General features: G+C 42.8%; 1 protein-coding gene across 10 annotated transcripts in view; it reads left to right on the top strand.

Annotated features, from left to right (window-relative positions):
- sh3gl2a (SH3 domain containing GRB2 like 2a, endophilin A1) overlaps positions 1 to 25,948 on the top strand; it is a 52,381-nt gene extending 26,433 nt beyond the window's left edge. Inside the window, exons 2-13 of one of the 10 annotated variants that reach the window (XM_047365750.1) lie at positions 14,938 to 15,006; positions 17,125 to 17,197; positions 17,977 to 18,120; positions 18,246 to 18,379; positions 18,481 to 18,639; positions 19,211 to 19,314; positions 19,439 to 19,554; positions 21,116 to 21,130; positions 21,281 to 21,292; positions 21,638 to 21,649; positions 22,819 to 22,825; positions 22,911 to 25,948. In XM_047365750.1, the coding sequence (XP_047221706.1) occupies positions 14,938 to 15,006; positions 17,125 to 17,197; positions 17,977 to 18,120; positions 18,246 to 18,379; positions 18,481 to 18,639; positions 19,211 to 19,314; positions 19,439 to 19,554; positions 21,116 to 21,130; positions 21,281 to 21,292; positions 21,638 to 21,649; positions 22,819 to 22,825; positions 22,911 to 23,112 (1,047 nt within the window). In that variant the 3' untranslated portion in view covers positions 23,113 to 25,948. Of the gene's footprint in view, positions 1 to 14,937; positions 15,007 to 17,124; positions 17,198 to 17,976; positions 18,121 to 18,245; positions 18,380 to 18,480; positions 18,640 to 19,210; positions 19,315 to 19,438; positions 19,555 to 21,115; positions 21,143 to 21,280; positions 21,293 to 21,637; positions 21,650 to 22,818; positions 22,831 to 22,910 lie in introns of all 10 variants that reach the window. The other 9 variants (XM_047365749.1, XM_047365752.1, XM_047365751.1 and 6 more) reach the window with 9 other exon arrangements.
- The last annotated feature ends 515 nt before the right edge of the window (positions 25,949 to 26,463 follow it).

The following is a 26,463-nucleotide window of genomic DNA, read 5'->3' as shown; positions in this document are numbered from 1 at the left end:
AGATCAAATAAAGAAAAATATACCAAAATGAAAAAAAAAATCAATAAAGCTGAAAGTATTACACTGCATTCAGCTTCACTTTAGTCAAGTAATTCATAGAAATGCCTAAGCAGACGCAGAAATAGATCACATAAGGCCTTGGGTTTGACCAGGCTTGTGCAGTACAGCTATAATATTGTAGTACTGATTGCATCACGCTCTGTGAGCTGCGTAATCTATTCCTGGACTTGAGCTTAAGACCAACTGCAGATACTCTCTGTGTCACACTGTGCCTTAGCCTTTTAATAGCATTAAAAGAGCGTGTCTCACACAGGTGTGAAGGTACTGCAGTTTAAACACTTCTGCTGTGTGTTAGGAATTATGATTATTGATTGATTCATTCTTATCAATAATTATAATTAAAAATCATAATTTGACTAAATTAATTTCTTAACCAAAATCCTCATTTATGAATCGAGACCAGAGATGTCTTCTGGTGTTGTAATTGTGGCTCAACGCCTCTGATAATTACAACCGTTAAATGCTCAGTAATAATTTATAACTATTACCAGAGATGTCACTGTTTAATCGACCGTTTCTGCCGAAACATGTGGAACTTTTAACCTTATCTTGACTGACGAATCACTCTTGTACAAAATAAACCCAGAAACGCCTCCTCTTTATCTATGTGAATATTTATTAAATCACAGCCCTGATACAATCCGTTTTTCTGATTTAATAATCTTCACCTACTCAAACATGCAAAGTTATACACAAAAGGGGTAAAATATCTAACTAAACAAAATTAAAGCAAGGTGCGAATGGGATCAACCAGCAGTTATGGCAAAAATGATAATATGACAAAAGGATATGGTTGTGATGGTGAGTGGAGGTTGGGGCGCAGCTCCAACTGTAACTCAGTTATACTCAGTCATAAAACCTCCCCCAACTCTTGAGCAGACAAATGGTTATGAAACTTTTGGCGGCAAGCTAGTAAGTAGTGAGGTTGAAGACAAAGAAAATGGGGAATTTCACCATGAGGTTATTTTAACAGTCCAGTCTCACAGCGCACCTGCGCTTGCTCTCAGGTGTTCAACAACCCCGCAAAACACACACAAAGCTGGGGAGCGCAGCGGCCTCCAGACATCCAACACGGCCCATCAAAGTTTCAATAACAAGGTTACATTCACATATCATTCAGAACACCTTAGATTCTAACTGCATTAAAATCTCCTCTACCCTGCCCGGCTATTCCTAATAAAGAAATAAAATTAATAAAAGGATGTGTTTTACTTTGTTGAAGCCTTCTTTCTGAGCAGAGGTGAGAGAGAATGGGGTGGAAGTTGGAAGTTAACTGTGCGTCCACAGTTAACTTCAGGAAAAGGGGTCAATCTTCGTCCTCTGGCCTCCTTGGCGAAAGGGAAAATATGATCTGACCATCACAGTCGACTAGGACAAAACACGGTGGCGATTCGTCCCCTTGAAACTCCGTGTTTTTTTAGTTACGTGTTAAACTCACGTCTTCGATTGGCAAAGTGAAATTTCTGGCCTTCTTATTCCAGAAACCTCAGTTATGAATTCTTCGTTGGCCAACGAGAGAGAATAAATGAAATCCACTCGGGACTCTTCTACTCTTCTCCAGGTGATGCTTCAGATGTTTGTAACCGGACCCGGTCTCCAGCTGAAGGCAAGTGTTCAAAATGGAGGCCTTCCTATATAGCGTCTTGTGACGTCAGACTTGGGACGCCCCGTCATATTTAGTCGTAGTGTCCGACGGGATTTTGTAGGAGCGGACTGTCCTGGATACAAAATGGCCGAAAACGCCAGGAGGCCTGGTGGCGTCCAGCCACGTACAAATAGTCCAATATTCAGCAAACAAGTGGTCCAACATGTGTTTGCCAAGAGTGTTTCCATTAATCTGTGGGAGTAGATATCCGTTTCTGATAAGAAAATACAGACGGCCGTCAGGTGAACTGGCTCCGATGAATAAACTCCGCAGAGCTGGATCCAGTACCTGCTCATCGCTGTTTTATTGAAGGCTTTCAGGAAGGAAAGTTAAATTTACTTGTGAGAAAACAATAATTGACATATATGCATATTGTACATGTTACAGAAAATCATGCTAGTAAACAAATAAAATAAACCATATAAACACCACAATAAATAAATAAAATAAACAAAAACATTTCAAGAGGCAGTTTTGGTAAAATACAACAGAATAACAACTAATTTAACATGTTTTCAGAAAGTGTCAATCTGCTCTGATCCCAGTCACCTTAAGCAACACTACTAAATGATTCCATTAGAGTCAGTCTGGGATGCAAGTATAATATATTATTGGTCTAAAATAACTTAGTGCACTGATGGCATCTCTTTTTAGTTCATTTAGATTGTTGATGTAGATAGGTTACAAACATTATTATAAACCTGTTTTAGGTTTCAAAGGAAACTATAAGGTGAAAACTCAAACTAACCTGAAGAAAATTAACCTAAAAAACTAAAACAAACATAAACATGTTTTTTTCTAAGTAGCTCCACTATGGTGTCTCCGTGTGTCCAAAGCCCAAAAGAAGCCGAAGGTGTGGAATGTGCCATTATTTAAGAACCTGGGACTGCACAGTTGGTAGCACTGTTGCCTTGCAGCAAGAAGGTTCTGGGTTCAAGTTTGCAAGTGGATCAACTGATATCCCATTTTTAAAAGTTGTGTATTTCTGTTTCTCCACTCCTCTGACTCAAAGATCTCCCTCCCTGTTGGATGGAGTAAGGGGCAGTCAGGTTTAGCCTAAACCTGACTCCCATAAACCATAATGACCACTTACACCCTCTTCGCTACATTCTCACACTACTCTCCAATTTTGCATTATTTGCTGTTATTTCAGCTTTTAACCTTGTTCTCTCTTTTCTCTTCCTAGAAGCTACACCTGGCCTGGCTCTGTGTCTACCTGTGACACCTTTCTGGAGAGGGGCATCGTCGAAGCTTCTGCTGGCAACAACTTAATGCTCACCCTCTACAGATGATCCACATGGCCCTGTCTTTCAGTGTTTAACCCTTTCTCTCTCCTAAACATGGCTACTGACTGAGCTTCTACTGTAACTAACTCTATGTGCTCTCTTTCAGACTCTAACCTTGAAAACTGGCTCAGAGTTTATCTGTTCTTTCTTCCTAGATGAAATGACTAAAGGAGCTACATCCATTAACATTTACTTTTCCTTCCCATAGAAAGTACTCCTGGATCAGTGCTTCTGTGTTCTCTTTGTATCTCTGCTCTGTTCTCTCAAACCCCCAGTCCGTCATGGCAGATGGCCGCTCACACTGAGCCTGGTTCTGGTTCTGCTGGAGGTTTCTTCCTGTTAAAAGGGAGTTTTTCCTCTCCACTGTCGCTACATGCATGCTCAGTATGAGGGATTGCTGCAAAGTCAACGCCAGTGACTGTCCACTGTCTCTACATGCTCATCCAGGAGGAGTGAATGCTGCAAGTCACTGACTGGATGCAATCTGCTGGGTTTCCTTAGATAGAAAAACTTTTTATCCAATTTTAATAAATAACTGATTCTGACTGCACTGTTCAATGATTAGGATTAATTGGAATGTATGAACCTGACTTTTGTGAAGTGCCTTGAGACGACATGTGTTGTGAATTGGTGTTATGTAAATAAACTGAATTGAATTGAATCCTTTCCTGCAGTCTGACCAGTTTATAGAGTCTCTGCTGATTCTCATTATACTCTTTTTAACTAAGAAAGAAAATACATATTTGAAATAAAAATAGTTGCTAGATTTTAGTCCTATCCTCCTTTACTTTTCAGTTGGTTTAATCCAACTCGCCCCATGTGCCACAGACTGAATTTGGATATAAAAGGTTGTTCATCTGATCTTTTTACCCGGGGAGTTTATAGCTGTGGACAGGAATGGTAAAATGAACAGAATCTGAGTCAGATTTTCAAGTGTTATACCAGTGATGCTTGCAGCTTAAATCTGATAAAACACAGGAGAAAACCTTTCATGGTGTGCAGTTGTAGTCTGCAGTCTGTGAACGATCTGCAACAGATGCCTGCAGGAGAAGCATGCAAACACACGCAGATGTCTGTTGCCCCACTCAACTCAGAAACTGCATTTTAGGTACTATTTTTAAGCTCAGTCTAGCTGTAAACCTTTTAATAATTTATTAGCACAAAAAAGTACAAAAAATGTTTCATATTTTTCCAGATTAGTATTTAACAACATAATCAGAGGCCCACGTTCACATGATCAGAGCCCCACGCACCCACTCCATGTCACCAGATCAACTAATATTTGCCAAGTATGTTGGTTGTATCAGTCTACCCTGGTGATCTGTAACTCGAGTTGAGTCAATTTGCAGATCAGGCTCCTGAGGTGTGTGATGGTGTCAGAAGCTTAGAGGTACGTTTTTAGGTAAACACAGTTTAAACTGCAAAAACGAGACATTTTTATTGAAAAATAAAATACATTGGAGGTGATCTTTTCCCCTTAGGCACTCTCGCATGGCAGCTAATGTGTAACTCTCAACAGAAACCTTACAGGAGTACCAAACAAAAACAGGCAGCTGACGGGTACCATGGGGCCAAGCGTGCCGCGGCCCGGGCTGTGGCAGAGGCAAAAACTCGGACCTGGGAGGAGTTTGGTGAGGCCATGGAGAAGGACTACCGGTTGGTCCCGAACCGATTCTGGCAAACCGTCCGGCGCCTCAGGAGGGGGAAGCAGTGCTTCGCCACCACTGTTTACAGTTGGGGTGGGGAGCTGCTGACCTCGACTGGGGACATTATCGGCCAGTGGAAGGAGTACTTCGAGGATCTCCTCAATCCTGCCATCATGCATTCCCTGGTGGAAACAGAGGCTGGGGACTCGGGGTTGGACTCTTTCATCACCCAGGCTGAAGTCACCGAGGTGGTTAAAAAGCTCCGCGGTGGCAAGGCTTCGGGGTTGGATGAGATCCGCCCTGAGTACCTCAAGTTTTTGGATGTTGTAGGGCTGTCATGGTTGACACGCCTCTTCAACATTGCGTGGCGGACAGGGACAGTGCCTTTGGATTGGCAGACTGGGGGGGTGGTCCCCCTTCATAAGAAGGGTGACCGCAGGGTGTGTTCCAACTACAGGGGGATCACACTCCTCAGACTCCCTGGTAAGGCCTACGCCAGGGTATTGGAGAGGAGAGTCGGGCCGATAGTCGAACCCCGGCTTCAGGAGGAGCAGTGTGGTTTTCGTCCCGGCCGTGGGACACTGGACCAGCTCTATACCCTCACAGGGTACTCGAGGGTTCATGGGAGTTTGCCCAACCGGTCCACATGTGTTTTGTGGACCTGGAGAAGGCATTCGACTGTGTCCCTCGTGATGCCCTGTGGGGGGTGCTCCAGGAGTATGGAATCGGTGGCTCTTTACTAGGGGCCATCCGGTCTCTGTACAAGCGGAGCAGGAGTTTGGTTCGCATTGCCGGCACCAAGTCGGACCTGTTCCCAGTGCATGTTGGACTCCAGCAGGGCTGCCCTTTGTCACCGGTCCTGTTCATAACTATTATGGACAGGATTTCTAGACGCAGCCAAGGGCCGGAGGGGGTCTGGTTTGGGGACCAGTGGATTTCGTCTCTTCTTTTTGCAGATGACGTGGTCCTGCTGGCCCCATCTAGCCAAGACCTACAGCATGCGCTGTGGCGGTTTGCAGCCGAGTGTGAAGCGGCTGGGATGAAGATCAGCTCCTCCAAGTCCGAGGCCATGGTTCTCGACCGGAAAAGGGTGTCTTGTCCTCTTCAGGTTGGAGGGGAGTTCCTGCCTCAACTGGAGGAGTTTAAGTATCTCGGGGTCTTGTTCACGAGTGAGGGAAGAATGGAGCGGGAGATCGACTGACGGATCGGTGTGGCTGCCACAGTAATGGGGGCGCTGTGCCGGTCCGTTGTGGTGAAGAGAGAGCTGAAAAGCGAAGCTCTCGATTTACCGGTCGGTCTACGTTCCTATCCTCACCTATGGCCATGAACTTTGGGTCATGACCGAAAGAACAAGATCCCAGATACAAGCGGCTGATATGAGCTTCCTCCGTAGGGTGGCCGGGCACTCCCTTAGAGATAGGGTGAGGAGCTCGGCCATCCGGGAGGGGCTCTGAGTAGAGCCGCTGCTCCTCCACATCGAGAGGAGCCAGTTGAGGTGGCTCGGGCATCTCTACCGCATGCCTCCTGGACGCCTTCCTCGGGAGGTGTTCCAGGCACGTCCCACCGGGAGGAGGCCCAGGGGACGGCCCAGGACACGCTGGAGGGACTATGTCTCTCAGCTGGCCTGGGAACGCCTTGGGCTCCCCCCGGAGGAGCTGGAAGAGGTGTCTGGGGAGAGGGACGTCTGGGCATCTCTGCTGAGTCTGCTGCCCCCGCGACCCAGTCCCGGATAAAGCGGAAGACGACAAGTACGAGTACGAGCAAACAAAAACTGTAATTTTTCATGTTACAAGCTCCTATAAATACTGTACGTTCCAATCAGTAGGCTTGTTAGACATTAGAAGAGAAGTATAAATACCCCAGCTGACGCAAAATTTCTACTTCCTGTTCAGGTTAGCCTTAGCACTGCGGCCTAACTGGCCCGGAGTAGCAGCTAAAAGCTACCTTAACATTTTGGATGATAAATAAGCCAAAGACTCATGTATTTGTTTAGGTTTGTTGCTTCTTTTTGCCCTGATTAATCATTAAGCAGATAAGTACAATAGATTATACTTTCATTCAGATTCATACAGTTAGATTATTTACTAGAGTAGACAGAAATCTTTCGAAGTTACAGAATTGGTAAAATTATTTTGAGTTTTGTGACACACTTCTCTCATGAGCTAAAACAACCTACAGAAAATGTCACAAATGATCAAAAATGGTTGTGATAAATGGCATCTTCACTTCCCCACCTGACTGATTTCCTCCCTTTGGAGTCCAACAGTAGAAAAAACAGTTGTTGACGCATTGTTTCAAAAACCGTTCAAAACCATGTTTTACGTGGGCCTATGTGAGGAAATAGGGGGAACAAAATTCCTATCACATATTTGAAGTATGTGTGTTTCTTATGATTAGCTCCTCTGCAGGATACTCCATTTATACTGGAAAAAATTGTGTGGAATTCACAGTGTTCTGCTGCATCATTACTGGGAATGTTACCCTTAACTTTTCATGTCCTCCCAAGTGGTCATATAATTATTAGCAGATTTTAACGAAAAGCTATTGACAATCCCCTCCTTGAACCGTCACCTTAACGTGGTGGAGGGGTTTGAGTACTCAAATGAGCCTAGAGGCTATGTTGTCTGGGGCCTAAATGCCCCTGGTAGGGTCTCTCATGGCAAACAGGCTCTAGGTGATGGGTCAGACAAAGAATGGTTCAAGAACCCCTCATGAAGAACAAAATATCGAGGCACATGACGTCGCCCGGTACGGCGGAGCCGGGGTCTCACCCTGGAGCCAGGCCTGGGGTCGGGACTCGTCGGAGAGCGCCTGGTGGCCGGGTTGCTCCTCGCGGGACCCGGCCGGGCCAAGCCCGAACGAGAGACGCGAGGCCATCCCCCAGTGGGCCCACCACCTGCAGGGGGAACCGTGAGGGACCGGTGCAAAGAGGATTGGGTGGCGGACGAAGGTGGAGACCTCAACGGCCCGATCCCCGGATGCTTAGGCTGGCTCTAGGGACGTGGAATGTCACCTCGCTGGGGGGGAAGGAGCCTGAGCTTGTGCGGGAGGTCGAGAGATATCGACTAGAAATAGTCGGGCTCGCCTCCACGCACAGCGTGGGCTCTGGAACCCATCTCCTTGAGAGGGGTTGGACTCTCTTCTACTCTGGAGTGGCCCACGGGGAGAGGCGGCGGGCTGGTGTGGGTTTGCTTGTTGCCCCCCAGCTCAGCCGTCTCATGTTGGGGTTTACCCCAGTGGATGAGAGGGTTGTATCCCTGCGCCTTCGGGTTGGGGAGAGGTCTCTGACTATCATTTCAGCCTACGGGCCGAGTGGTAGTGCAGAGTACCCTGCCTTCTTGGCGTCCCTGTCGGGGGTGCTGGATAGTGCCCCTCCCAGGGACTCCATTATTCTGCTGGGGGACTTCAACGCCCACGTGGGGAACGACAGTGACACCTGGAGAGGCGTGATCGGGAGGAATGGCCTCCCCGATCTGAATCCGAGTGGTGTTTTGTTATTGGACTTCTGTGCTAGTCACGGATTGTCCATAACGAACACCATGTTCAAACATAAGGGTGTCCATCAGTGCACTTGGCACCAGGACACCCTAGGCAGGAGGTCGATGATCGACTTTGTTGTCGTATCATCAGACCTTCGGCCGCATGTTTTGGACACTCGGGTGAAGAGAGGGGCTGAGCTGTCCACTGATCATCACCTGGTGGTGAGTTGTATCTGCTGGAGGAGGAGAAAGCCAGACAGACTTGGCAGCCTCAAGCGCATAGTGAGGGTCTGCTGGGAACGCCTGGCGGAGCCCTCGGCCAGGGATGTATTCAACTCCCACCTCCGGGAGAGCTTCGACCACATCCCGGAGGATGTTGGAGACATAGAGTCCGAGTGGACCATGTTCTCTGCATCTATTGTCGATGCTGCTGCCCATAGCTGCAGCCGTAAGGTCTGCGGTGCCTGTCGTGGCGGCAATCCCAGAACCCGGTGGTGGACACCGGCAGTAAGGGATGCTGTTAAGCTGAAGAAGGAGTCCTATCGGCTGTGGTTGGCTTGTGGGACTCCTGAGGCGGCTGACGGGTACCGTGAGGCCAAGCGTGCTGCGGCCCGGGCTGTGGCAGAGGCAAAAACTCGGGCCTGGGAAGAGTTCGGTGAGGCCATGGAGAAGGACTACCAGTTGGCCTCGAAGCGATTCTGGCAAACCGTCCGGCGCCTCAGGAGGGGGAAGCAGTGCTTTGCCAACACTGTTTATAGTGGGGGCGGGAGACTGCTGACCTCGACTGAGGACATTATCGGGCGGTGGAAGGAGTACTTCGAGGATCTCCTCAATCCTGCCATCATGCATTCCGTGGTGGAAACAGAGGCTGGGGACTCGGGGTTGGACTCTTTCATCACCCAGGCTGAAGTCACCGAGGTGGTTAAAAAGCTCCGCGGTGGCAAGGCTTCGGGGGTGGATGAGATCCGCCCTGAGTACCTCAAGTGTCTGGATGTTGTAGGGCTGTCATGGTTGGCACGTCTCTTCAACATTGCGTGGCGGTCAGGGACAGGGCCTCTGGATTGGCAGACCGGGGTGGTGGTCCCCCTTTATAAGAAGGGGGACCGGAGGGTGTGTTCCAACTACAGGGGGATCACACTCCTCAGCCTCCCTGGTAAGGCCTACGCCAGGGTATTGGAGACGAGAGTCGGACCGATAGTCGAACCTCGGCTTCAGGAGGAACAGTGTGGTTTTCGTCCCAGCCGTGGAACACTGGACCAGCTCTATACCCTCTACAGGGTGCTCGAGGGTTCATGGGAGTTTGCCCAACCGGTTCACATGTGTTTTGTGGACCTGGAGAAGGCATTTGACTGTGTCCCTCGTGATGCCCTGTGGGGGGTGCTCCAGGAGTATGGAATTGGGGGCCCTTTATTAGGGGCCATCCGGTCCCTGTACGAGCGGAGCAGGAGTTTGGTCCGCATTGCCGGCACTAAGTCGGACCTGTTCCCAGTGCATGTTGGACTCCGGCAGGGCTGCCCTTTGTCGCCGGTCCTGTTCATAACTTTTATGGACAGGATTTCTAGACGCAGCCAAGGGCCGGAGGGGGTCTGGTTTGGGGACCAGTGGATTTCGTCTCTTCTTTTTGCGGATGACGTGGTCCTGCTGGCCCCATCTAGCCAAGACCTACAGCATGCGCTGTGGCGGTTCGCAGCCGAGTGTGAAGCAGCTGGGATGAGGATCAGCTCCTCCAAGTCCGAGGCCATGGTACTCGACCGGAAAAGGGTGGCTGGTCCTCTTCAGGTTGGAGGGGAGTTCCCGCTTCAAGTGGAGGAGTTTAAGTATCTCGGGGTCTTGTTCACGAGTGAGGGAAGAATGGAGCGGGAGATCGACAGACGGATCGGTGCGGCTGCCACAGTAATGGGGGCGCTGTGCCGGTCCATTGTGGTGAAGAGAGAGCTGAGCCGAAAAGCAAAGCTCTCAATTTACTGGTCGGTCTACGTTCCTACCCTCACTTATGGCCATGAACTTTGGGTCATGACCGAAAGAACGAGATCCCGGATACAAGCGGCTGAAATGAGCTTCCTCTGTAGGGTGGCCGGGCACTCCCTTAGAGATAGGGTGAGGAGCTCGGCCATCCGGGAGAAGCTTGGAGTAGAGCCGCTGCTCCTCCACATCGAGAGGAGCCAGTTGAGGTGGCTCGGGCATCTATACCGGATGCCTCCTGGACGCCTTCCTCGGGAGGTGTTCCAGGCACGTCCCACCGGGAGGAGGCCCAGGACACGCTGGAGGGACTATGTCTCACGGCTGGCCTGGGAACGCCTTGGGCTCCCCCTGGAGGAGCTGGAGGAGGTGTCTGGAGAGCGGGACGTCTGGGCGTCTCTGCTGAGTCTGCTGCCCCCGCGACCCGGTCCTGGATAAGCGGAAGACGACGAACGAACAAACTATTGACAATTTCAATATTCATCAAGCTGAGGGGAGTAAAGCATTTAAATAGTGCTACATTCGATTAAATAATGCTATTCTTGGGTCATTGCTTATTATCTGATGGGCAGTTGCGTCGATTGGGCTGCAGTGGCGCACATAATGTGTCCATAGTGCTCAAGCTGTGATCTGTGAAAAACAAATCTGTGGCAGCCTGACCTATCAGGTAATTAAAGTTCATATGCTACAGCACTAAATGCATTGAAAGGCAATGTTGAACTGGTCTTTTCAAATGGCCGGGTGTCTAATTGGAAATTCAGATGCACAGTAGTGAGACCGAGGTATAATGGAAGGTTTTAGTGTTAGTAGACCCTCTGTATTAGAGTAAGGTGCATATTCTGGGACTCTTTGGGAAATCTTTAGTATCTTTTCAAATACCACATGTGCAGTAGAAGAAGAACATGCAAACTTAATATAGAAAGTCCTTCACAGCTAAGATTTAAAACGTGAACTTGGACGAATATTTAATACTGACTTTTTTGGTGGATTTGTTGTGTTTGCATATCTTTCACTCTGATTGTTGAGCACACCCATCATTATTGTTCAAATGAGCTGATGAGATGATTCTAGTGTAAATATAATTAAAGCACCTTTAAAAGTAGTGTTTGCAATCCCATTAGAAGATATTAGTTTAAGCAATTAAACTGCCCCATTGCTGTATCAGCACTGCTTGTGACAGTCCTTGTCGTGCAAGGAGCTGTGACATCTCTTCTGCACCACTAATGTTATTTCCCTGCAGCCAGCTGATCTGTTTGAGGTTCACGTCACTCTGCCTTCTCTGCTGCTCAATTCACCTTGTTGTGCCCTTCCCCTGAAAGCAGTTTCAGCCAGAGGAATGTGGGAACCAAGTTAGGATCATGTCTGCAAGGTAGTAAGGGTTGGTTGCTGAATGTATTGCCTTTTAGAGACTGAATGTCATTTATCTGCCTGGTTTATTGGCTGTGACATTCTGTATATACAATGTTCATTATGTATCTTCCCTACATCTCAGTCTCAAATAGCTGTCTCCTCAAATGTCTGCAGTGACAGACTTGCCCCTCACTTCAGAGGTGTCTGGGGGCTGAATGTGCACTGACAGCAACCATGGGCAGCACCATGCAACGCTGCAATGCATTTAATCAGAGCAGCCACCAACAGCCTATTTATATTCATTCAAAGGCTCTTCTTCTGTAAACCTGCAGTATGAGCAGGTCCCCACAGATGTTGTCGGGTGGGCTGTTATTCAGTCATTTATCTGAAGAAAAAACAAACTGACTGTGGCTCCCGGCCTTGTAGCACACACAGTTGATACGTAGTACCTGACGTTTATCACGACCACTTTACATAGACACTTGTGTCAGGTTTTGGAATGGTAAACAAGTTCTTAAATTTAGCTTTAATTCTCATTACTGTACTGTGCAAAAGTCTCAAATTGCTTCCATGTTGGCAAATTTATTTTTTAAAAAGATTGCTTGATCAACAGTTTAAGAGCAATTTGAAAGTCTTTTTCCCTTTGTTTTTGAGCTTGTTTATTGATTTAGGACCATTTCCAGAGGATGAATAATTCAGGCATGAAATTGTTCCTAAATTCAATGGATGAATTCATCGAGTGTTTAAATCACAGCAGAAAACTTTTATAAATTAATAGTTTGTTTTCATTCCTTTACCTGCATATGTGAAATGTACCAAAGAAAAGACAGAAAATAGGACTTTGGCACTAACAAGGTGATTCCTGAAGCTGTGGCAAAATGTAGATGGTTATTTGAAGGACGTATCATCTTTCAGATCTTCCTTCGGGTCTTTGCTGAGTCCTTTCCTGTTGTTTAAACACTTGAATGTAAAATACTTTTCATCTGTTTGATGTCAGGATGGTTACTTCATCCTTTTTCCTTCACATCTCCGCTTTAGGTACCTTCTAATCAAAAAACAAGGGAAAAATCAATCAAAAGGCTAAGAAAGACCTTTAGAAAACCAGAAGTTTTAAACATTACAAGTAAGTCTGACTGCATGCATGAAAAGAAAAAAAAAATGCGTTGGAATAGAAAATTGTGGTTATTTGAAACAATTTGGAAAACATCTTTTGTATCTTCTGTTGTTTGGGGATTGTTTGACCGAAATGCAAATGTTTGCATTCATGCAACCAATAATGAGGCCTAATGATCAAGTATAAATGCAATAAAATAAAAAAAATGAAATCGAAAAATACTGCAAACTGCTAAAAATGTATCAAAGAAGACGAATCATTTCAAATGTTATAGATATTATCTCTTTTTTGCATCCAACACTTAGTGAATTAAAGGCTAAAACATTTAGTAAAAGCATGTACAGAACAATGCCTTGCAAAAGTATTCATACCCCTTCACTGCTTTAGAAGACAGAATCCACCTGTGTCTATTTTAATCTTAGCATGAATGCAGCTCTTCTATGGATGCTTTTCTTATACAGGCACAGGGAAGCTGGTCAGAGTAAACGGGGAAGACGATTGAAATTAAAAACAGGAAGAAAACCAGTAAGAGGCTTTAAAAGACTTGAGACTCAGGTGGAGGTTCACCTTCCAACAGGACAACGGCCCTCAACGTACAGCCAGAGCTACAATGGAGTGGTTTTGATAAAAGCATATTCATGTGTTAGAATGGCCTAGTCAAAGGCCAAATTTAAATCCCACTGGAACTGAGAATTAATGTATACAAACACTTTCAGTCCAATTTCACTGAGCTTAAGCTATTTTGCGAGAAGAGTGATCAAAATTTCTGTTTTTAGATGGGTAAAAAAAAGACTTGCAGTTGTAATTGCAGCTAAATACATCAAACCATGTTTGCAACGTGGCAAAATGGGAAAAAGTTTTAGGAGTATAAACACTAGCAAACACTGTGTGGCAAATTTACAGAGCGGAAAATGTGGATTTACTGCTCTGTGCTGAGTGTGTAAACTGCAGGGAGCGCTGAATGTGTGAAGTATTTCAGCTTATAAATGTCAGACTTACAGGGAGAAAATCTGTTTTTTACAGGAAGAAAATCATTTAAAGTCTTAGACCAAAGAATAGCTGCTCCATCTGTCAGAAAACTGTAAACAACATATAATGGTGTCATTATGCAGAGTTAAATATTCAAAGATTTCAGTATGACAAGATGAAAGCTCACCCATTCTCTTCATGATGCTGTTCATCCCCTCTTGTGTTCTCAGTATTATCAGCCCAGATGTCTTATTAATATCTGTGAGTGCTGAGTGCGAGGCCTGGCCTGGCCTGAGTCCTGATTTCCATAGAAATTATGAAATATTTTATCCGTCCATACAAATCATTAGTGCTCCTGTAACCAGATTATATTACATGCTGCCTTCCCATGTTTTATCCAGGAGTGGAATAGTTCAGGGAGCAATTAGGAGGAATGTTTGAGCTCCAGCTGTGTGTGACTCATGTATGCATTGAGCTTTATCTTTGACCTGAACACCTACGCTCAGGTTGCTTCTGCCTGCTGTCCAGTGGGGTTTCCATTACAAACCTCACCTCCTTGTTGGTATTTGTTCCCCGAGTCTGATAGAAAAAAGCAGGAGAGACATTCACAGTGCACCTTCACCTGTTTCCATGGCAAACATGTTCAGGCCCTGTGGTAAAAATCAATGACAGGATATGAAGTTTCCTTCTGTGTCTGTGCTCTGCATGGCTGTCTGCTTATTAGGCTGTTTCACATGTGGGATCAGAAGAGACTCAGATGACTCACTGAAAATCTTACAAAGCTCAAACTGTTGCAAGAAGATTAGTCCTAAAAAATCCCAATGCACTTCACCACAGATCATCCCTCTGTGCTGTGCCACCTCAACAAGATCAGTCCTTTTCATTCGCTCGATTTAGGATCATCAATTTACAGATAAGTAAAGTGCAAACACACATTGAGGACCTTAAATGTCCTTCATCAAAGAAAACACAGCCCCTGCAGTCCAAGCTCTTTCCATATCTTCTGTAACAGAGTGTGACATTTCCCTGCAAGCCAGTGTGTGGCCATGTTGTGTCTCACTGCTGCCCCCTGAAGGCATAGGGCTATATCACAACCAGGAGCAGGATTGTGGGAATATTTTCAGATGACATTGAGGAAACAGGAGGAGATATTTCTATGTTTGTGTTTTAAAGGACATTTCTTATAGATTGTTGATGCGTTGGTCTATTAGTCCGTTAGCTTTACTGAGCAGTAAAACAAACTAAAATGGCTGTAAATTGTTTAATTTAGAAGATTAGCAAGACATTAATGTTTTTTATTATTTTGCCTAATTTTATTTGTTCATTCCTCTTGAGTGTTTCATGTTGCTTTTGAGAATGTTCATGAATGTTTAAAATCTTTATGTTTTGGTTGTTTCTCTAACTGCTTTTTTATGTGTCTGTTTTGCAGAGAGTGAGCGAGAAAGTCGGAGGAGCAGAAGGAACAAAGCTCGATGTGGACTTCACTGAAATGGAAAAGGCATGTCTAAACGTATTATTATTATTATTATTATTACAATTTTAGTCCCCTCCTTGAACCGCCACCTTAACGTGGTGGAGGGGTTTGAGTGCTCAAATGATCCTAGAAGCTATGTTGTCTGGGGCCTAAATGCCCCTGGTAGGGTCTCCCATGGCAAACAGGCTCTAGGTGACGTCCCGGCCGTGGAACACTGGACCAGCTCTATACCCTCTACAGGGTGCTCGAGGGTTCATGGGAGTTTGCCCAACCGGTTCACATGTGTTTTTTGGACCTGGAGAAAGCATTCGACTGTGTCCCTCGTGATGCCCTGTGGGGGGTGCTCCAGGAGTATGGAATCGGGGGCCCTTTACTAGGGGTCATCCGGTCTCTGTACGAGCGGAACAGGAGTTTGGTCCGCATTGCCGGCACTAAGTCGGACCTGTTCCCAGTGCATGTTGGACTCCGGCAGGGCTGACCTTTGTCACCGGTCCTGTTCATAACTTTTATGGACAGGATTTCTAGACGCAGCCAAGGGCCGGAGGGGGTCTGGTTTGGGGACCAGAGGATTTCGTCTCTTCTTTTTGCAGATGACGTTGTCCTGCTGGCCCCCTCTAGTCAAGACCTACAGCATGCGCTGTGGCGGTTCGCAGCTGAGTGTGAAGCGGCTGGGATGAAGATCAGCTCCTCCAAGTCCGAGGCCATGGCACTCGACCAGAAAAGGGTGGCTTGTGATGTTGTGATGTTTTTTATTATTTTTTCATACCTTGAATGGACAAACAGACATCTTGCAAAATGCTTCTTGTAATTTTACACAAAATATTACACAGAAAATACACAACATGATAGACATTTTCAACATAAATTTCACCTAGTAACTGATTTTGCAACCCTTTGCAGCAGCAACTGCTGTCAAGCATTTGTGATAACTGGGAATTTGTTTTTTACATCACTGTGGAGGAATTGTGGCCCACTGCTCTTTGCAGAAATGGTTTAATTCAGCCACACTAGAGTTCATTATTCAACAGCACCTTAATGGGGCTTAGGTTTTCTTATTTTTTATGATTTAGAGGTGAACTTGGTGGTATGGTCTGAATCATTGTTCTGCTGCATAATTAAAACGTGCTTGAGCTTGAGGTCAAGCACAGGATTTTCTTGTAAAGAGCAGATTTTATGGTTCCATCCATTGCAGCAAGTTGATGAGGTCCTGAAGCAGCAAAGCAAGCCCAGACCATCACACTACCACCGCTTTCTTTAACTGTTTTTTTGAAATGTTGTGTTAGTTTTACAGTAGATGTAACAGGATACTTTCCAAAACGTTCCAATTTTGGCTTGTCGGCTCGCAGAATATTTTTCTAAAAGTCTTGAAAATCATCAGAATATTTTTTGGCAAATAAGTGCCTTCCATGGAGGCCATTTTTACCGAGTCTCTCTTTCCTGTTGTTAAATCATGAATTCTGAACCTGCAAAGCTTTAGATGTTGTTCTGGGTTCTGTTGTGTCCTGATTGATTGATTGATTGTTTCTGACCGTGGTTCTCTGGATTCCCAAAGCCTTAGAAATGGCTCTGTGACCCTTTCCTAACTGATGTCAATGGTCCTGTTTCTCATCTGTTCTTGAATTTCTTTATATCTGGGCATGATGTGTTGCTATTTAAGATTTTTTAGCCTACCTCATGTAGTCAGACAGGTGCTGTTGAAGTCATGTCTTGATTCTACAGGTTGTAATCAGGCCTTGGTGTGGCAAGTGAAATTTGAACTCAGCTTTTCAAAAATGTGGCTATTGACAGGTATTTCATCATCCATGATCATGTGTTTGTATTCACTAGGATTATCTTTGTCTGATATTAAAATTTGATCATGTAAAACATTTATTTGTGACAAAATAGAACAGACAAAAGAGATCAGATTTTTTACAGGACTAAAACTCCAACAACTGAACTAAATCAGAATGTTCAGTATTTGTGTGTTAAGAAAATAGACATCGGTAGCTTTTTCTTACCATGTTTTGTCATTATGTCATCTGAAAGCTGCTCTGACAAGAAGTTGCAGACCACCTGCAACAGAAAGTTACAGGTTCTGATCCACTTTGTGTCATTTGCATCAGTCTTTTTCACATACTGTTTCTGTGTTTGGGTTTACAGAGGGTGGACACCACCGCTCGAGCCGTGATGGACATCATGACAAAAACCACTGAGTATCTGCAGCCAAACCCAGGTAGCTTACACCAGTGATGCATTGCGACTGGCCTCACTTTTTTCTTCATTGACAGAAATTCTTCTGTCCACAAATAGATAAATTATAAAATTTAAATTATTAAAATATTATTAAATTATTATTAAAATATAACAATTTGTGTGTGTATCCACACAGAAACAAATATTTCTGTTTTCAAGACATGGTATGCTACAAGAAGCTAAATGAACTGAAAGCTGAATTTTTACAGTTTGAACAATTTGAGAATGAATGCAGACGTTCTGCAGGGTCCCGTATCGGGCCCACAACGTTTTATTTTTTATACATCAAGAGTATTTTCTAAAAAAAAAATGAAGTTGTCATTTGTTTGCACAAGACATAAAATGTTTGTGTTATAAATCATTGTTTAAAGATTTTTTTTTATCCCGAGGTTATATTATGATTAAAGAAACCTTCTTAAAGTCAAGAGATTAGAAATAATTAGGGAAAGAAAGGTTATGTACTGTTCAATGATGTAGTATGTATGTTAGAAAAGTTACAAACAGGAACAATGACACTCAAAATCTGAATTCTAAACATACTAATCAAACCCTGTTTAGAAATCTATTTAATAGATGTCGAATCTCTTTAAGCTCCTTCTTCCTCCCAGACGTTTAACTCTCTCTGTAAACAGTCTAACCTGGACTATATTGACCAAGATGCAACGACAAATATGCCAAAAGTTTAAGAAACGTCAGGATATTTGGTCAAACAACCCACACGCTGTAGATTTCCTTTGTTTTTCTTTCTTTGTTGTTCAGCCACCAGAGCCAAGATGAGTATGATGAACTCCATGTCCCGTATGCGAGGACAGGAGAAGGGGCCGGGGTACACACAGACCGAGACCATCCTGGCAGAGTCCATGCAGAGGTTCGGCAGGGAGCTCGGAGAGGACTCTACCTTTGGTGAGTCTGTGGATCTTGAAGCTATGAAACAAGAACACAAGAACAAACTGAAATCATTTTATTCCCCAGAAGGACAGAGAATCTAGAAGTGAAAGCAGTTTTAAATGTTATGTTTGTGGCTCTAGGTGTGGCTCTAATTGATGCTGGAGAGGCTATGCGTGAGCTGGGTGAGGTGAAGGACGCTCTAGACATGGAGGTGAAGCAGAACTTCATTGATCCAATGCAGAACCTTCATGATAAAGACCTCAAGGAGATTCAGGTTGAGTCTTAAGTCCTTATTCTCAGCAAGAGTTTAAGAACATATAATTAAATCATTATGGGATGGAGGCTGTACGCTCACTGTCAGTCTGACTTTTGCAGCATCACCTGAAGAAACTGGAGGGTCGCCGTCTGGACTTCGATTATAAGAAGAAACGTCAGGCCAAAGTGACAGAGGATGAGCTCAAACAGGCACTGGAGAAATTTGATGACTCCAAGGAGGTCGCTGAGCAGAGCATGTTCAACTTGTTGGAGAGTGATGTAAGTCTTAGACCTCCATCAGATGTCTCCAGGGTTAGCCCTAAGTTGTATGGGGCCTTGAGCAGAATTTGATTTGGGGCCCCTCTTCCTGTTAAGAACATCACCACAGCCATCAGCGTTTCAATCCAGATATGGTGAAATCTGAGAGAGTAGACCAGGTTTTAATTGGCTGAGCTAAAAGCAATAATGGATAATTGGTTATTATTATTAGCAGAGATGTTTTTGTGAACAAACTGAGCTAAAATAGAAAGAAAAGATTAAACACTTGGCATTGTAAACATAGGGATTGTAGCTATGGCAACACAACCATCAAACTATGCAACTATACTTTGCACTTTTATAAAGTAAACTTGTCAATTCATTTGAATACAAAATTTTTAATTTAAACATTTAAAATCTTTTAATTTATCTATGCTGAAACCCTCAGATAAAACTTAAATAAACAAATAAACAAATGTAAAACTATTAGATTGTTGTCTGTGTTAAAGTTCAAGAGGCCCCAAGCAGCAGCTTAGTTCACTTACACCTTGGGCCGGACCTGAACGTGCCACTGAATGTGTTTGTCCATCAGATCGAACAGGTGAGCCAGCTGGCGGCGTTGGTCCATGCTCAGGTGCAGTACCACACCCGGTCCGCTGAGATCCTGACACAGCTCTCCAGCAAGATCGACGAACGGTCAGTAACCGCGCCTCAAAGTTTATCCTGTGTAACAGAAACAAGGACTAAAGATTTATTAGCGCATTTCAGAACAATCTATGTTTGAACTGTTACCTACTTTGCACCTTTGCTTTTATGTCAGGATAAGAGAAATCTCTAACAAACCGAGGAAAGACTTCATGCCAAAGCCTCGTACGTCTCTGGACTTAAGCATCAGTGAGAACTACAACGGAGGACTCCATGGAGCTCGCTCTCCAGGTGAGACTCCGTTGTTGAAAAGGATCTTTAACGTGTCAGGCCACGTGGAGACACAAAACCCTGATTCAAAACTTTACATTTTTTTCTTCATTTTTAATTTTCTGTCCATCTTTAATCCTTATTTTCACATTTTTATTACAAATGTTCAAGTCAAAACATCCATCTAGATGAGAAAGCTGATTCCCTCACCTTTTAATGTCTTTAATAAATGATAATGTTATGCTACTATAGGCTTGTGACTATTATATTTACCACTACCCTCATAGTGATGGTTTTTATTACATTTTTTGTGCCTTTATTGTTTTATCTTAATGTATAATTGTGTACTTTTGTAAAGCACCTTGAACCTTTAATGTCTGTGAAAGGTGCTATATAAATAAACTTTTACTTACTTACTTTACTAATGTTATAATGGGGTTTCCCTTTTGCATTAGCAGTAAATAAGAGCCAAATAAGCAAGAAAAGGCTAAAATACTTCTGGTTCAGTCTTTTACACAATTGCAAGATTATGACCTTTAATTTAAAACATCTTTTAGTTTTACAAACACTAAAGTAGCATTTCAGTTACAACATACAGTCAATACCATATTTACATCCTTGAACTCCTCCACTTGAGGCAGGAACTCCCCTCCAACCTGAAGAGGACAAGCCACCGTTTTCTGGTCGAGGTTAATTCAAAGCATCTGATTTAAATGGAGTGTTCCAGTTAGTTTTTTCAACTTGGGATTTGAGAAATTCAGACTTTTGAGTTTAAATGAAGTCCATTATTAGGGTCCCTAAATCAGGACCCTCAAATATTCGGTCACTTGTTAGGGCACCATTAACTCAGGCAAACACAACCAAGTCACCGGATAAATGAACGATACCAGAAAGTGAAATTATTAACATGTAAATGTTTAATTAAAAGTTACTATAGTTTTCATCGTCTTCCATTTTGTAGTTTTATATTAAACAGTTAAGTTGGGGCTGCACGGTGGCGCAGTTGGTAGCACTGTTGCCTTGCAGCAAGAAGGTCCTGGGTTCGATTCCCAGCCGGGGGTCTTTCTGCATGGAGTTTGCATGTTCTCCCCGTGCATGCGTGGGTTCTCACCGGGTACTCCGGCTTCCTCCCACAGTCCAAAGACATGCCTGTTAGGTTAATTGGTCAATCTAAATTGCCCTTAGGTGTATGAATGAGTGTGTGCATGGTTGTTTGTGTGTTGCCCTGTGATGGACTGGCGACCTGTCCAGTGTGTACCCCGCCTCTCGCCCATAGACTGCTGGAGATAGGCACCCGCGACCCAGTATGGAATAAGCGGTAGAAAATGACTGAGTTAAGTTAGTCATAAAACATGCACAGTTAATATATTAACACACTGAAAAGGCAAATCCAAGAAGTAGGTGTAAAACAGCATAAACAAGAATTTAAAGCATTAAACCAATGAAATACACGTTGGAAATTTTAATTGCTGCCATTGTTTAGTCATTTCCTATTTCTGCATTTATCCAACAATTCTAAAAAAAATAAAAAACAAATCCTCATTTTTCTCTTTTCCTTTATGATTTCTGTTTTTTCCTATAGGTGCCAGGTCTCCAGGTGAGCCAGGTCAAACCTGTTCCCACATCTGTGTTTTAATAAGTTCGTTTTCTTAAACATCTTTCCATTTTCACTGAAAACTCATCCGTACGTCTGCCTCTTTCATTCCCCGGCCCCTTTTACTCCCTTGTGGTGTTTCCCCTGTTGCAGCAAGGTCTCCAGGTGAGACAATTTTCTAAGAAAATTGTTGTTCTTAAATGTTCTGAACAAGCAACAGAAAATCAGGTGCCGTTTGCTCATGCTAAAGAAACCCTGATTGATAAAGACAATTACGAGTTCACCAGCAGACAAGCACTTGGTGTTTCTGTTTCCTCATCTCGGCAGTCTTGTGATTTCATCCCTTTTCTTTATTTTTTCACTTCTCTGTCAGTTTGCTGTCCGGCCTCAGTTTCTCTCCACGTTCTTGTCAAATTAAATGTATAATCACTGCGTCTTTTCCATCAGTTCATCATTTCTCCAAACTAAAAGTTTGATTGTTTAAAATATTTTCTACTTTTTTCTTTGCAGCAAGATCTCCAGGTGAGAAAGAGTGACTTGGGAAGAGATGCAAAGTTTCTCGATCACTCTTAATCTTTTCATTCTTTGTGTCTTTGGGAAATAAATGTTTTTTTTAGTTTTCTTTATATTTTTGCATTGCAGTGCTGTTTCTTTCTAATCCCCGTTTTCCATCCAAATCTTTGTTTTATTGTTTAATTTGTAATTGGAAATTTTGGGAAATGTACTTATTTGCTTTGAGGTAACTGATATGATGTAATTCACACGTTTGCATGCAGCCAGAAAGTTTCACGTCTTGAAGCCAAAATATGAAACAATGCTTTGCAAAGTCTTCATGTACCTTGAACCTTTGCACTTTTGGTCACTTCAAAACCACAAGCTTCCAAGTGTTTTAAAAAGATTTTATGTGATAGACAAACATGAAATAGATCAAAATGGTGAAGTAGAAGGACAAGAATACAGAGTTTTAAAATATTTCAGATAAAGATATGAAAGGTGTGGCTTGCCTCTGGCATGTTTTCTTACAAGGTTGTCTTGTGTTTACCTCCCTCCATCTTACAAATCTGACCAGCTTTCTTGCCACTGATGAAGTGAATTCCCCACATCATAATACTGCCACCACCATGTTTCACAGTGACACCAGATGTTACACCAGCTAGGTTTGTGGTTGTAATGTCACAAAATGTGGAAAGACTTAAGAGGTATGAATGTCTTGCTAGGCACTGTACCAACCCAGCAGAGTTTACTTCATACTTTCTGTAAGTGAAAGCTGCTGGTTGAAGGACCTTTAAACCACCCTACTTTCTTTTAAAAATATTCAAGGGTTTCAGACTCCCTGGTAATCCATAAAAGTTGTCTTGATAAACAGCTTGTTTGGCTTTCTGAAGGCCTTTCTAAGCTTTTCTTTGCTTTTTCAGTCATGGTAGGTTTAAATTGTACACAGCTCCTTTAAAAGCTGTTTTGTTGCCACATTTCTTACCTAAAGTTTAGGAAAGTCACGATTTTCTTTTGGCAACTCACTGCAGTGAAGAAGCTGTAGAGAAGAAATAAGTGTGTGCATCTTCTCACTGAATCTCTGAAAGTGCATTTCCCAAAATGTTGAAGTACTGATTCAATATCTGTAAATCTGATTATAATTTGTCAGACAGAAATATTATATTTGCTGTGTTTTTTCCTCTTTATGTCTCTTACAGCCAGGTCTCCAGGTGAGTCTTTAATGTGATCTTCATATGCAGCTTCTCATCTCATTAACCCTCTTCTGACCCTGTTTTCTCCTCTCTGACCGTCCAGCCCCCTTGGATCAGCCCTGCTGCCGCGCTTTGTACGACTTTGACCCTGAGAACGAAGGTGAGCTAGGCTTCAAGGAAGGAGACATCATTACCCTGACCAATAAGATCGACGACAATTGGTACGAGGGTATGCTGCATGGCAACTCGGGCTTTTTCCCCATCAACTATGTGGATATCCTGGTGCCGTTGCCCCAGTAAGAAGACAAGACTACAGTAGTGTCTGCAATGAATCCTGGCCTCCAGTTGCAGTATTTCCACTAACCTTTTCCCAAACATTCCTACTAACACAACTTTATTTTTCTGTTAAGGCGTCAAAAAGCAATGAATAAATATGAACAAGACTTACCAAAGTGCAGGATGGCCTAAAAAGTGTAAAAACTCAGCATTGACGTAACTTCTTCTCCGTCTCACTTAAAGTACTTTCAAGCTTCTCTAGTCATTTTTGCATTTTGTCTCTGTTGTAGTCAGCTGTCAGTCCATCACTAGTTTATTGAACATCTTTACTAATTCATGCTTTCTCTCAGTCTTCGTATTTTGTGGAGATACAGTAGATAGAAGCATTTCTTTCACATACAACTGACAAAACAAACGAGTCTACATGCATTTTGTTTGTCAGGCATGTAGCTCAAATAATTTGAACAAAAACATGTAGTAGTTTTAGTGTAAAATTTTCCTCCTTTTAAAATAGGTTTTCCCTGACAGTTATAGTCTCTTTCCTAAAACATTCATTTCCTGTCATGTAAAAAAACCTTTGATCCAGAGGAGTTTTGCCAAGGTTACAGACATGTTTATCAGGCTGTCCTTTTTCTCACATGGGACAAATGTCTTCATGTTTGATGCAACATGGTGAAGGAAGTCATAGCAACATATGAAACACGTGTTATGATCTCTCATTTTTGCAGCAATCCACAAAAAATATGGTGGATGCATTCAAGTCCTCCAATATGTAACAATAGAAAACATAGTTTGTGTATTGTGACCTTAAAAGTCTTGTAGAAAAGGTTTGGATTTTTTAATGTGGGGTCCTGTTGAGTTTTTATCAGCAGGCAGCATCTTACCTGAGGAAGATAACTTTTTGAAGGACTTCAGTTTGGAGAAACAGATTAATTCCTGTTAGCTAACATCTACTCAGAGCAGGTCCAGGACCTTATTGCAGATTTCTGTTATCATAAAACAACTCATCTAAAATATTTCATGGATTGTATGCAAGCATTATTTTATAAACCTTTATGGCATGGGATATGGGTTTCCAACTAGACAGCCACAAGGTGTGAACAATGAATGACAGAATTATTTATTAGTCTGTTTTCAAGCATGTAACCAGGTCGCCATGCGAAGCAGTGCAGTTTACAAAATTTTTTAGCAGGTGTTTGTTCGTACTGACCGTAGTATTTCTGCACTGTAGTCATAGAACACATTGCACAACACAACACATGTTTTACATAAATCACAGACTGCAAAGAACTGCAGATGATCACAGTCTTCAGTTTAAATAACCAATAAATGTGAAGGTGATGGCAGTTTGAAGAATTATAACATAAGATTTGCATAAATTGCATTTATGAAACTGGGGTTGTTTAAAGATATCAGAAATCCTTTCTGAAACTACGTGCTTAGCTCTCTAAACTGAAATTAGTCAAAGAGTTATTTCTGCAAGTAAAACACTGACTGCTCAATACTACTATCAAACTCACTAAAAATATTTAAACTATCGTTATTTAACTGCTCATTAGAACAAATGTTTCTTCTGCAGAGGTAGATGTTGTGTTGCCTATTGCTGTGGAAATCTAAAAGCTTCTGGTACAACTTCACCGACTCCCAAGGTGCATGGAGAGGGCTCAAAAATCTGGACCAAGAGGCAAAACCTACTGGGAAGCAACTTTCTTAGCAATAAATCCAACCCACAAGCCAAAACCTGTTGGTCGGCTAATAAAGTTGCTTCCCAGTAAGTTTAGCCTCTTGGTCCAATAAGTAACCTGTAGTTTATTTGTAGAAAACACTAAGAGGAAGCTAGATGTGAATATTTACAGGAGAAAAAACAAAATGTGCAAATAGCGGCAAGGATTGAGGGTTCATTTATACTTTTTGAGGTAATAAAGATTTGAAATAAATATTTTTCTTTTTCCATATCTCAACAGAACTCAAAATTTGTTTGATTTATCCATATAGACCATGCATGGCGATGAGATTGTTTTCTGAAAATCAAAAACTCACTGTTCTGTTTTTATTAGCTTGATGCAGCGGTGCACACGTCATCTCTTTAAGACTTTATACTCTTCTACGTCGACGATACATTAAACGTTCTGCAGATGTTTTCAGCGTATTAATGTTGATGCATGTATTTTAAGGGAAATGAGTGTATTTGGGTTTGCATATTGCTCATGTTCTGCACAGAAACAAGTAAAGAGAACCTCTGCTGCTAACAGGTACAGTTTCAGACTGTGTTTAGCTTCAAAACAATAATCAAGGGATCAGTTTACTACATTCAACGGCGCTACAATAAAGGATGCAAAATCAACTCAATATATATAAAGTGTTACTTTTTTGTCAAAGGAAAGCACAATTTTTTGTTGGCTGGTGAAAAATAGTGCTACAGTTTGAAGAGGTTGTGTATTTATTCATTTTTTAAGCTAAATTCTTTCTTCCTTCTTTCTCTCACTTTTTTTAAAAATTCTGTGTATCTTTGCCCTCAATGAGGACTGTACAGCTTTTTCTGTGTTTTGTTTTCACCTTGTGTGTATAGTCACGCATCTTCAGTAACGTATCTTATTTTTGTAACTGTGTCAAAAGTATTCACAAACAGTATAGATGTGTGTATATATATATAGAGTATATAACACAGAAGTGATGTAATACGTTGGGAGTAAGGAGTTTGTGGTACTCTGTGCTGCACATGATTGTCTGAAATATCTTTTTTGTGTTTTGTTCTGTTGTTGCACTGGATTCTATGACTGTACGCTTGATGTAAAGATAAGAAATGTGATGAGTCAATGTAATTTATTCAAATAAATGACAAGAAATGGTTATTCCCCAATCTCTCTCCATCCATATGTGGACCTGGGACTGGTATTTAGGGTTCTTTTAAAATTAGTGGCTAAAATGGCACCCAATAAAAGAATATTTGAAAGGATTTAGAATTCTGTTCCAATAAAATCTTAAAATCTGTTAAATCAGCTTAAAACAAAGGCAAAAAAAAAAATTACTAAAATAAAACAAAACAAAAACAAAAGTCTTAAATTCCCTGAAAGTCCAGTTAGAATCAGGTCCACGTAAAAGGGAGTCCTGAGAAGACCTCATGGTCCACTGCAGCAGGGCCCTTCCACCAGTACCTCATATTAAGACTTTCCAAGAGCCTGAAGGAGTGCCCAAGTCTAGTCGCTGAGAGCTACTATCCTGCAGCTTTTAGATGCATCCCTTCTACCACATATCTGAATCAAATGAATATCTTGTTACCAGGCCTCTGTAGATCTGAATCACTTAATGGTGATGAGGGAATTCAGCCATTTGATTCAGGTGTGCTGGAACAGCAATGCATCTAAAAGCAGCAGA

This window comes from Girardinichthys multiradiatus, chromosome 5, assembly GCF_021462225.1.
Source record: "Girardinichthys multiradiatus isolate DD_20200921_A chromosome 5, DD_fGirMul_XY1, whole genome shotgun sequence".
Taxonomy (NCBI): domain Eukaryota; kingdom Metazoa; phylum Chordata; class Actinopteri; order Cyprinodontiformes; family Goodeidae; genus Girardinichthys; species Girardinichthys multiradiatus.
This window is presented reverse-complemented; position numbering and strand designations above follow the sequence as displayed.